Source organism: Erythranthe guttata, chromosome 7, assembly GCF_056151865.1.
Source record: "Erythranthe guttata isolate IM_541 chromosome 7, IM_541, whole genome shotgun sequence".
Taxonomy (NCBI): domain Eukaryota; kingdom Viridiplantae; phylum Streptophyta; class Magnoliopsida; order Lamiales; family Phrymaceae; genus Erythranthe; species Erythranthe guttata.
Window position 1 is genome coordinate 9,409,695 of NC_142539.1, and position 13,001 is coordinate 9,422,695.

Here is a 13,001-nt window from a genome sequence, read left to right on the forward strand (position 1 = left end):
ACTAGTTATTTTAACTTACGACAGCTAACAATTATAAATAATAAAACGAGATACAAGTATTAAAATAGACTTGGTAAAATATACAACAAGAACTGTACTAAAATAAAGAGACGATTTTCTATTTGTGAGAGATAAATTTTTTTTTTAATAAGATGGAGTAATTCCATTAGCAGTCCTCAAAGGGCGATTGAGCACATGGGTGGTTTTATTTGTGCTATTTTTCTTGAGTCGTCAACTAAACCATGTGCTAAAAACCGGTGGAGAGAGAATCCGCAGCCAACGCGTAATTATTTTGCTAAAAATCAACCGATATTGCAGATGCAACCCAGTTTTGTGATGGGTGGGCTAAATTAAAATATTTGACTCGACAGCGATTAAGTCATGGGTTCAAGGTTCAATCGGTCTGGTTTGAACAACAACGAAGGTTACTCATTATTAGTTTTGGAAGTTAGTTATGTACGTGACGAGGGTATTTATGTCTTTCTATTGAAATGATATTTTACTTGAAGCTCGAGGGAATTGAAATTTCTTGGCAAGTTCCAATTAGATGAGTAGTAGAATTCAAGAAAAGTTTGATTTTTTCATAACATATATAACCAGTTATAGAAAAGAAGAGAGTAGTGTTGAAATATGTCGAAGGTGTATGATAGCTGGGAGAGGTTGGTGGCAGCTGTCCTCGACAAACAACATCTTAGATACCTTGCGCTATGTGAAAGCTTCGACAGCTCTATTTCAGCTGATTTCAGTTCAGGTTTCAGCTTTGAAGATGAAACATGTACTGGTATTTCAGTAATATATATATATACTACTCGTTAAATTAATCTCGATTTTAGGTCTCTAAATAAGTATTAAGTATGTACCAATTGTGGGTTGTTTGCATTTGGTTGACTGCAAATCTTGTTAGCCAGATTATTTGGAAATTGAGGAAAGCTAATTTCAATCTTCCAATGAAATCATTCATTTTTTATTTTCTTTTACTTTTAAGAAGCTGCAAGTCACACGTTCACTTCATTTTTATATCGCAAATTTGCAGTAATTATAAGAAAAAGTTGCATTATCGACACCTCAATTGTGACAAATGCAAAAGTTTCCATTAATTGATATATATTAAGCAACAATTTTTTTTGTTATGACTGATAGTTTCTTTTGTTGTCACTTACTGCTTCTTTTTGTTACTAAAACAAGTGGGAGCATAATGAATCGAGCTTGGTCGAGATGAGTGCATGATTGTTCAAAATGTTGTGTTTGAGCTTCATTTCATTAAGCAATCAGAGCGCGCTTTGATCGGTTAGAAAACAGATCGAGCCCGAATAACTTCATTTTTCATACACAATATATAATTGAATAAACTAGTTAATATGGTCAGACTTCAGAGACTCAGAATGGTATACAAATATATATATGCTGAGGGCAGTGTAATTAAGTTTTCTTTTTCCGTGTAAACTCGATGCACTTCAATTATATGCTCCAATGTTATTAAGTATAACAATCACGTTTACATGTTTCTTGTGAATCTCGTTAAGCGTCTAGAATTTCCAGCAATAGCATCAGCCGTGGAGCTAAATATTCCATCCAAGCAGAGCACATTGAATTTGAAGAATTGAAAAAGGCGACGAAAAACTTTCGATCGTACTCGGATTCAGGGCAAGCAGCATTTGGTCATTTTTCGAAAGGATGGATTGATGAGAACACTCTTACTGCTTCCAAACCTGGATTCGGAACAGCTGTTACTGTCGATATATGGAGTGTGGGAGGACATCAAGCCATTAAATTAAGAGTGCTTTTTGGTATTTTTTGTTTTCCTTTAATTAATTTTCATAATAATTATAGTTTCCTTATGCTTCTTTTTTGCTTTTACCAACCAACAACTACAACTTGTGCAGAAGGAGATTAATTATTTGTATCGATTTCGTCATCCAAACATAGTTAAACTCATTGGATATTGCTCTGAAGAAAATTACATGATTTTGGTATATGAATTCATTCCCAAAGGAAACTTGGACCATCATTTATTCCGAGGTAATAATTTTTTGTATACTAATTGTTTTTTGATGACTTACTTATATGATGATGTTTATTGTTAGATTTATTTTGTGCAAATATTAATTATTTGTGTCAGATTCAGTTCTTAATTGTTGTTGCGTAAAGTGTTGGAACAGTTCGTAGAAACATAATTAAAAAGAGATTAAATACAACCTCAACCAAAAATTTAAGTTGTTCGTGAAATGTATCATTTAATATTAATATCTCTAATACGAACATTGATAATTTGAACCCGTGACATAGGATCACATGATCAAACACTGCCTTGGGTGGCAAGAATCAAAGTGGCTGTTGATGCTGCTCGAGCACTAGCTTTCTTGCACGACTATGAATACCCAGTCATACACCGAAGTTTTAATATTGCTGACATTCTTTTGGATGGGGTATATAGGTGTAATTATATATATATATATATATATATATATATATATATATATATATATATATATATATATATATATATATATATATATATATATATATATATATATATATATATATATATAAAACCATCTATTTATTGTTTGCCTATCATCTTGTGTTGGTGCAGGAATTTAACGCAAAATTGTGCAATTTCAGTTTGGCTACGGACGGTCCGACAGGCAATAGGACTCATGTATCCACTCAAGTTGTGGGTAGAGTTCGTTACGCTGCACCGGAATATGTTGCAAGAGGTTCAATTTTATCTAAATTCTTGATGTTGTTAATTCAGAAGCATTATTTTGTTGGTGTCTTAATAAGCATCATCATATGTCATAACAAATCCCTTTGATTATAAACAAACAGGTCAGTTAACAACAAAATGCGATGTGTATCGTTTTGTGGTCGTTTTGGTTGAATTACTAACCGGACGGAAAAGTCTTGACTATAAAAGGCCTTTTAATGAGTGCAATCTAGTAGATTGGGCTAAACCGTATTTGCGTCGCAAGAAAACTCTGTCTCGGATTATGGACCCCAAACTAGAGGGCCGATTCCCTCATAAGGAAGCATATACTGCTGCAACAATTGCTCTGCAGTGTCTAAGCCAAATGCCAGAACAAAGACCAAGGATGGCTGAGGTTTTAGTTGTCTTCGAGCAGATGAATTCGTGAGGTGTCATAAATATTTTTTTTACAACTCACGACGTTTTTCCACCATTTAACCATTTCTATGTAAATTCTTTTTGAGGTGTTGTTACTTATTCTATCGTTGAATATGCACATATATTTATATTTGTTAATATATTTCAATAAGAACTAGAACTGTTATACGATTCCTTATGATTTACAATTTGTATATTTAACAAAAGGATTTACGATTCAATTTGCGATTTAAGGGTAAAATTACAGTGAACAAAATCAAGTAGTGGATGCATTAGCTAATGAGACGTATTCTTGTAACAAAAGGTGAAATCCCACGCCCCAGGGCCCCCATCCATCGGTCGACAAGTATTTGATGGAGGAATGTAAATTATCTTGAGCATAAGTAGTTCTATCACCCACATGATGTACCTAAGGCAATTCAATATATTCTTTGCCCGGATAGAATAACTTTTGTACTATTAGTTTTCAAGGTAGTTTTTTGAATTTTTACATTTTTTTGGACAAATGATTGACACTGCGCCTGAATGCTTTTATCAGGATGGTTCTAATGAAGTCTATTTTAGTGATAGAATTTGCAATACGGGTATTAATTTTTATTGTTATTATCTTTTCATAATGAAGGTTAGTGCAGTGGATAAACCTACACTATTGTGTATAGCTTGCAAATTATACGAGAGACGTAAACCACATTATGCTAACTATGTGTGACATAGGGACTGTTGGCAAGGGGATTTAAATCTGGGTCAATTGATACAGGCTCATTTGCTCCAACCGCTAGGCCATCCCTTGCGGGAAATTAAAACCTACACTTTCGTATAATACTTTCAAACTATACGAGAGACGTAAAACATACTAGTTTGTGTGTGCTTTAAATTTCCGACTGAAGTAAATATTCATTCATCTATTTTTGTATTTTGAATGCGGCAGAGATATATGGGATCATTTCGGCAACATGTTTTGTAAACCGTATCAATACGGATTTTGGTGCACTTACGTTTGGAAGAGTCGATGTAAGGTAACGTACGAAGGAAGAGAGATGTGAGTCAAAGATATCATTAAAATGATTTGAAATTAACTTCATATTTATGTTTGGCTCATTCCGGAACATCTCAAATTTAGGGTTCAACAAAATCATGTCCCGCGTAGTGTTCGGAGGTTCCAAAATGGAGGGTTACTTCAATTTGAATTTTCTATTAAGTTTCTCTATGTTTTAAATCCATGACACAAACCATAAATATAATATAGGACAAAATGCACTTCACCCCTACATATTTTCCATTTTCGCACTTTCCCCCTTAAAAATTTAAAAATTGGATAATCCCCCTTCAAAATATTATTTTAGTTTCACTTTGCCCCTAAAGCTAATTTTTGGTGGGCATTATGCAACAAAATAACATTTTAAAGGGGCAATGTACAAAAATATAATACTTTTAAGGGGTAACGTGCAACAAAAATAACATATAAATGGGCAATGTGCAACAAAAATACTCAATTGCCGATGAATAATCCATTTCTGTCGGGGCAATGCGCAACAAGTATAACATTTTGAAGTGGGGCATTCACTTTTTAAAATTTTGAGGCGGTGAAGTGTGAAAATTAGAAATATTTAGGGGGTGATGTGCAATTTTCCCTTTAATATATATGTAAGTATTGCAAATTTATTTTTTTGGGAAAAAAAATCGGAATTTTTGAAATAAAAATTCAATTTGTTTGAACATTTCATACATAATTCCGATTTCGAAAAAACAAAATTAATAAATATACTCGAAAAGGTCAAAAATCAGAAATAGGAATGAAAATTTGTGGTCCAAAATTGGAAAAATCAAATAGGAGGACTTAAGGAGGTGGGAGCCGGAATTGAAGGTGGGACTGTGGAATTGAAGAAGGTGGGGTTGTGAAAAAATCAAATAGGAAGGAAGACTTTGTTCCATTAAAATTTACACATGAGTAGTCAACTAAAAAATATTGGTGGGGAGATAATCTGCAACCAACTCATTTTTTGCTAAAAACCCGTATATCATTTTGACCGATTTTGCAGATGCAACCCGGTTTTTGATTCTTTCACTTTTTTTTATGGTTGATTGGACCGGCTAAGTGATCGTTTCAAGGTTCAGTCGGTCTGGTTTAAACAACCACGAAGGTTATTAGTTTTGGAAGTTGTTGGAATTTTTGAGTGTTAGACTCAATTTTTGTTGATTATTTAAGTTTGTTAAATTTCGTTTCTCAAGATTATTTATTGAAGTCGCGTAAATCCACACGAGAACCTTGTGAGGTTTTGTGTGAATTCATACGAACAAGAACAAAGGTGCTCGTGTGAAAGCACACGAACCAAAAAAAAAAATATTATGCATGTGTTCGTTTGGATTTACACGAACACTTACCAAGTAATCGTGTAAATCCACACGACCTCACAAGAAAAGAATCATGGGTTCGTGTGAAGTTACACAAACACATAGCATATGTTCGCGTATATTCACACAAGCATATAAAGATTCGAGAAAAAACGAAAACATTACCTCTCGATCTATATTGTTTGGATCCATTTCAGAAATTGTTGAATATCTGAATTTTTTGACTTGAATGTTGAGTTTTGGATTTTGTAGAAGTTTAGAGAATTTGGTAAAAAAATGTCTAACCTAAAAAATTGTGGTAAAAAAGAAAAAATGCCTGGGAATATAACATCCCAATATAAATTGGATGCATAGCTATAAAATCTAAATGACATGGGCCGATTAGAATATTACCACTATTATTGTCCCCGACTGTAATATTACTGTCTTATGCAATAATAATATTGTTCGGGAAAGTAATCTATATAATATATAAAAGTTGAATTCCATAGCTAATTGATTGACATTTGGCAATTTCAATTGATGACATGTCCTCAATTTCATCCCAAGTGGCGAATTGATTGGTCGAAATAAATCATCAAAAAACATGTCATCATTTTCCAAAATTAAAGGTAATAAAATATATTTAATTATTTTATTAATATATTTATATCCTACCATTTATAAAATGCTCTAAATATATCAACTTTCTTGGAAACCCTAAATAAATTTATTTTTAATGTAATTTTATAATTAATTTATTTTAAATTTAGTTAAATTCGATTTAAAATATTCTCATATAATTGCATGATTGGTGGTGTTACGATTTTTTTTTTTAATTTTAATTCATAAACTTGGATTTATATTAAAAATATATTGCATAATAAATTATTTGATATTATACATTTTACACGAAGATGACTAGAGAATATGTAATTTTTTACTAATTTAAATTTAAAATGTTCTCTTATTATAATTGCATGATTGGTGGTGTTACGAATGTTTTTAATTTTAAATCATAAACTCGGATTTATATTAAAAAAATGTTGCAGAATAAATTATTTGATATTATACATTTTACATGAACATGACTAGAGACTATGTATTTTTTTACTAATTTAAAATTATATATTAATATTATTTGTAAAAAATAAAGATACGTGTTTGAATTTACTATCTTGCGAAAATTGACACTATTTGTTATGCCATGTGTAGAGTAATGTACTCCCAATTATTACCATATTGAAAATTATACTACATGAATTTCAAGTTATTATTTAAATAATTATTTTTTCTTCACTGAATCTAGTGATAATAAATTTTACGATTGATTTAACTTTTTAAATTATATACTAATTAAAATACAAATTTTATCATGATTATACTAATAAATTGAATAACCTAAGTTAAGTTTAATCAATTGATAAAAAAACGAATTGATTTTATATATTTCAAAATATAATAATTCTAAATCTTTGGTATTAAATTCGTTTATCCACTTAATTTAATGGCTAACATTAATAATATCAATTGTTTTGTTTAAAATGTATAATAGTCGTATATACTATATATTGTATTCCACTAATAAGTATTTCATTATAACCTCTAATAAATATAATTAAGTAAATATTTAAAGCAACACTAACCCAAAAGTATCAAAATGAATTTGCAAATATTTATGTGATATTTAATATTTTATTTTGATATTTATCTAAATGTATTTTCTCCAACCATAGGTAGTAAATAGTTGTTAATTAAATATATCTAATTGCCATATGTTATTTTCTAAATGGACACTAAGGTGGTTAAATTCATAACTCATTTTTGATATTTTATTCTCCATAATTGAATAATGTATTTTTACATTAAACATGAAATATCAAAATACCTCATTTCATAACTTTATAAGAATAAAAAATTACTATTTTGGAGAATAAAAATGGTGGTTAAATATTTTGATAGCTCATTTAATAAAAACTATTCACGACAAGAGCACTTCGATTGGGATTATTAAATGAGCTATCAAAACATTTAATAATTCCTCTAATGTTTGTTTCCGTCTTACATCGACCCCCTTATTGTATGATTTTTCAAGGAATTTTTTTATTACGTGGAATATTCCAATAATGCTTATTATACCCTGCACACACGACATTTCTTTATGGTACTTTTTAAAGACAAAAATTACCCTTAGGTGAACTTTACACTAAATCTTTATTCTTCTTAAATAACAATTTCACAAATTTTTATTATTACCATGACCACCACTGAGGGTAACTTTTGACTTTAAAAAGTACGATAAAAGAAATGTCACGTCTGCTAGGGTAGACTCCATATTTTTTGGGACATTATATGGAATAAAAAAGATACCGTAAAAAAATCACACCATAAGGGGGTCGTGTAAGACATAAACAAGTATCAGGGGAATTTCGGTAATCACCGATAAGTGGGGGTGTTTTATGTAATTTAGCCTAAGTTCAAGAGGATTTTCATAATTTATCTTAGGAACAATGAGTATTGTTCTTTTACGTCTTAACGTTTGCTTATACCCTTATAATCTATATAATATATAAAAGTTGAATTCCACACCTAATTGATTGACATTTGTCAATTTCAATTGGTGACATGTATTCAATTTCATCTCATGTGGCAAATTAATTGGTGAAAATAAATCATCAAAAAACATGTCACTATTTTCCAAAATTAAAAAAAATAATAAATTATTTTATTATATATTTATATCATATCATTTATAAAATGCTCTAAATATATCAACTTTCATGGAAACTCTAAATAGTTTTATTTTTTAATTTAATTTTAACACTAATTAATTTAATTTAAATTTATCTAAATTCTATTTAAAATCTTCACTTATTATAATTGTATGATTGATGGTGTTACGAAAATTTTGTATTTTAATTCATAAACTTAGATTTATATAAAAAAAAATATTGCAAAATAAATCATTTGATACTATACATTTTACATGAACATGACCAGAGAATAAGTTTATCTTTTTTACTAATTTAATATCATATTCGTAATTACATCCTAATGTTTGTTTCCGTCTTACAATCAACCCCCTTACGGTAGGACTTTTCACGGATTTTTTTTTATTACGTGGAATATTCCCCGAAAAATGCAGATTCTACCGTGCACACAACATTTGTTTATGGTACTTTTTAAAGACAAAAATTACCCTGAGGGGGACTGTACACGAAATATTTATTCTTCTTAAATAACATTTTCACAACTTTTTAGTATTATTATTAACTCCCCTAAGGGTAAGTTTTGTATTTAAAAAGTAAGATAAAAGAATTTTCACGTCTGCAAGGGTAGAATCCACAATTTTTGGGATATTACATTGAATGAGAAAGATTCCGTAAAAAATCACACCATAAGGGGGTCGTGTAAGACATAAACAAACATCTTGGGGATTTTGGTAATTACCGATAAGTGGGGGTGCTTTCCGTAATTTAGCCTAAGTTTCATGAGAATTTTCGTAATTTATCCTATTAACAACGATTATCGTTCTTTTTACGTCTTAACGTTTGTTTATACCCTTATATTATTTTTAATAATTTTAGTGTCAGTGTGATAATATAATTAAATATTAATTTATAATATATTTAATATGTGTTTCTTGATGTTTCAGGTATCAGACATGAGGAATTTGATATAAAAGTTGCGAAATTGAATAGAATTATTTTTGATACAAAATAATAGATAATTGCAAAACATTGATGCAAAATCAAAATTATGATTGTGATTAGTATTAACATTAGAATTATGATTATAATTAATATTCTTGGAATTAGGTATTAATACTAGGATTAGAATTCGGATTAAAATAGTATTATAAGTAATATTAGGATTAAGATTATGATTAATATTAATATTTGAATTATAATTAAGATTATGGTTATTGATTAGTACTACAATTAGTGACATGTATTAGTATTATGATTATGATTAGGATTATGGTTCGAATTAAAATTAGAACTATAATTAGAATCAATGTTTTGAAAACCGGATCGGACATCGACCCGGCTAAGTTACTGGATCACGGTTGAACCGGTTCAACTGGGGTCCAACCGGATTTTTAAATTTTTTTCTTTTATATGATTATTTTATTAATTAAATACCATAAGTATAATATTATTTATATATTTTTTATATTTCCTTCCCACTTACTCACTTTTTTTATAAAAAAAATAATTTAAAATTACATTTTTCTCTCACTTCTCTCTCTCCTCTCCTCTCTCTTCTTTCTTCCATCTGCTTTTTCCTCTTCACGCAGGTCTCCCACCCATGTCCAAACTGATGCCCTCCTCTTCTTCCCTTCCTTTTTCTCTATCTATTTGTTCTTTATTCTCTCATTTTCCACACATACTGGGATTTTTATCCACTTTTTTTTTTCTCCATATTTTTCTTTATTTTCATTTTCACCTCCTCCTTTCCTTTCTCCCGTCACATATGCCCCAAATCCGATTAGATCCGTTCATCCACAGCCGATTCCGGTAAGGTCCAGTCACCCACAACCATCATCAACGCATATCCAGCCATGAAATTTATCATCAACGCAGATCCGGCCATGAAAATTTTTTTATAGCTAAAACCCGGTTATTGGACCGGTTTTCGGGTTTTCCGGTTCATACCGGTCGAACCCGGATTTTGGTAGTTGACCCGGTTTTTTGGCGATTTTGGGTTTTCACTGCTAACCGGACCGGACATGGCGACGGTTCGCGGTCAAACCGGCCGGACCGGCCGATCTGGTCCGGTTTTCAAAACATTGATTAGAATTAACATTAGCATTAGCATTAGTATTATTAGTAGTAAAATTATTAGGATTATAATTAATGTTAGAAATAGGTTTAGGATTAGAATTATGATTAGGATTAGAATCACGATTAGTGTTATGAATAGGATTAGGAATAAGGTAAGGATTTTGATAATATTAGTATTACAATTATAATCAGCATAAGCATATCCAGATTAAAATTAACATTAAAATTAGTATTAGCATTAGAATATGTACATTAGTATTAACATTAACAATATTAACATATTAGTATTAGAAATAGTATTAATATTAGTATTAATATTAGTATTAATATTAGTATTAGTATTAGTATTAGTATTAGTATTAGTATTAGTATTAGTATTAGTATTAGTATTAGTATTAGTATTAGTTTTAATAATAGTATTAGTAATAGTATTGGTATTAATATTAGCATTAATATTAGTGTTAATATTAGTTTTGGTATTAGTATTGATATTAGTATTAATATTAATATTAATATTAGTCTACATATTAGTATCAGTATCAAAATCAGTATCGGTATCGGCATTAGTATCAGCATCAGTATCGGTATCGGTATCGGTATCGGTATCGGTATCGGTATCGGTATCGGTATCGGTATCGGTATCAATATCAATATCAGTATCATTATCAGTATCAATATTAGTATCATTATCAGTATCACTATCAGTATCAATATCAGTTTCAGTATCAGTATTCGTATCCGTATCATTATCAGTATTAGTATTTGTATCAGCATCAACATTTCTATCAATATCAGTATCAATATGAGTATCAATATCAGTATCAATATCAATATCAGTATCAGTATCGATAATAGTATCACTATCAGTATCAGTATTAGTATTAGTATCAATATCAATATTAGTATCAATATGATTGTGAATATCAGTATGAGTATGAGTATCAATATTAGTTTTAGTATTACTATGAGTATCAGTATGAGTATCGGTATTAGTATCAATGTCAATATCAATATCAATATCAGTATTAGTATTAGTATTAGTAGTAGTATTAATATTACTATTGCTATGAGTATCTGTATTAGTGTCAATATCAGTCTCTGTATTAATATTAGTATTAATATAATATTACTATAAGTATCAATATGAGTATAAGTATTAGTATCAGTATCAGGATTATTATTGTTATTAGTATCAGTATTAGTCTTAGTATTAATATTAGTATTACTAATAGTATTAATATTCGTATCAATATCACTATTATTATTATTAGTATTAGTATCAGTATTAGTCTTATTCTTAGTATTAGTATTAGTATCAATATAACTATCATTATCAATATAAGTATAAGTATTATTATCTGTAGTAGTATCAATATTAGTATTATTCTTAGTATTAATTAGTATTAATATCAATATGAATATTAGTATTAGTATTAATATTATTAGTAGTATTAGTATTAGTATTGGTATGAGTATGAGTATGTGAGTTAGTATTAGTATCAGCATTATTATTAGTATCAGTATGAGAATTAATATTAGTATTAGTATCGGTATTAGTATTAGTATTAGTATCAGTATTAGTACCAATATTAGTATTAATATCAGTATTAATATTAGTATTAGTATTAGTATTAGTATTAGTATCTATATCACTATAATCATCAATGTAAGTCAATATTATTATTAGTATTAATATCAATATTAGTCTTATTATTAGTATTAATATTAGTATCAATATGAATATTAGTATTAGTATTAGTTTTATTATTAGTATTAGTATTATTGGTACGAATATGAGTATTAGTATTAGTTTATGTATTATTATTAGTATCAATATTAATTTGTATTATTATCAGTATTAGTATCGGTATTAGTATTAGTTAGTATTAATATTAGTATTAGTATCTGTATTAGTACCAATATTAGTATTAGTATCACTATTAGTATTAATATTAGTATTAGTATTAGTGTTAGTATTATTATTATTAGTATTAATATTTGTATTAGTACTAATCGAATTAGTATCACTATTGGTAACAGTATTCGTATTGGTATTGGTATCAACATTGGTATCGGTACTGGTAGTGGCCTATACATCATATCTTTTTTTGTAATATTTATAAGTTTTATTGTTGTTTGAATAATGTGCATCACTAATTGAATGCTATTAGTGATAAACTTGCAGGTTATTTAAATATCTATTATGTTACTTTTCTGCTACCGTGTTTATTGTTACCTTAGTTATTTTGCAGAAGATTCACAAGGTGTAGTAGATTGCAATCCAAGAAATAGTGTTATACCATATGTTTTAAATGATTTGACTTAATCTTGATATCGTGTTTTGCGTGCTTCGTGTTTTCTTATTTGTAATATTTAACTTAATTTCATATGTAACAACTCTAAATTAACAGATAAAGTTTATGTTTTTTTATTTTCTTCCATTTTGTTTTACTTGAATTGGTATTGTTATAAAGAGATAGTCGTTTACATAAATTTATTTTTCTCATTTTGAATCTGACATCCGTGCAACGCACGGGTGGAATACTAGTATTCATAATATTACTATTCGGGATAGTAATATTACTGTTTGGTATTCAACATTGCTATTTCGGACAATAATATTACTATTTGGGACAGTACTATTAGTAATATTATTGTTTTGGTATTCAACATTAGACAATAATTTTATTGTTAACACAGATTTAAGTCCCTTTTTCATGGGCCTATTTGTCATTCGCACTTAATTTTTATTCGTTGAT

General features: G+C 28.9%; 1 protein-coding gene across 1 annotated transcript; it reads left to right on the forward strand.

Annotated features, from left to right (window-relative positions):
- Positions 1-607: 607 nt before the first annotated feature.
- LOC105950369 (putative serine/threonine-protein kinase PBL2) lies at positions 608-3,295 on the forward strand. Its single transcript, XM_088820911.1, has 6 exons — positions 608-775; positions 1,524-1,787; positions 1,884-2,019; positions 2,287-2,426; positions 2,594-2,717; positions 2,830-3,295. Exons 3-6 carry the CDS (start codon positions 1,962-1,964, stop codon positions 3,132-3,134), a joined length of 627 nt encoding a protein of 208 aa, XP_088677037.1. The 5' UTR covers positions 608-775; positions 1,524-1,787; positions 1,884-1,961; the 3' UTR covers positions 3,135-3,295.
- The last annotated feature ends 9,706 nt before the right edge of the window (positions 3,296-13,001 follow it).

What these genes read in the sequence shown, in the direction of transcription:
- LOC105950369 (XM_088820911.1), top strand. Translation starts at nt 1,962, where the DNA reads ATGATTTTGGTATATGAATTCATTCCCAAAGGAAACTTGGACCATCAT. An exon ending in GGACCATCATTTATTCCGAG is followed by an intron (nt 2,020 to 2,286) that starts GTAATAATTTTT and finishes CCCGTGACATAG; the next exon opens with GATCACATGATCAAACACTG. An exon ending in CTGACATTCTTTTGGATGGG is followed by an intron (nt 2,427 to 2,593) that starts GTATATAGGTGT and finishes GTGTTGGTGCAG; the next exon opens with GAATTTAACGCAAAATTGTG.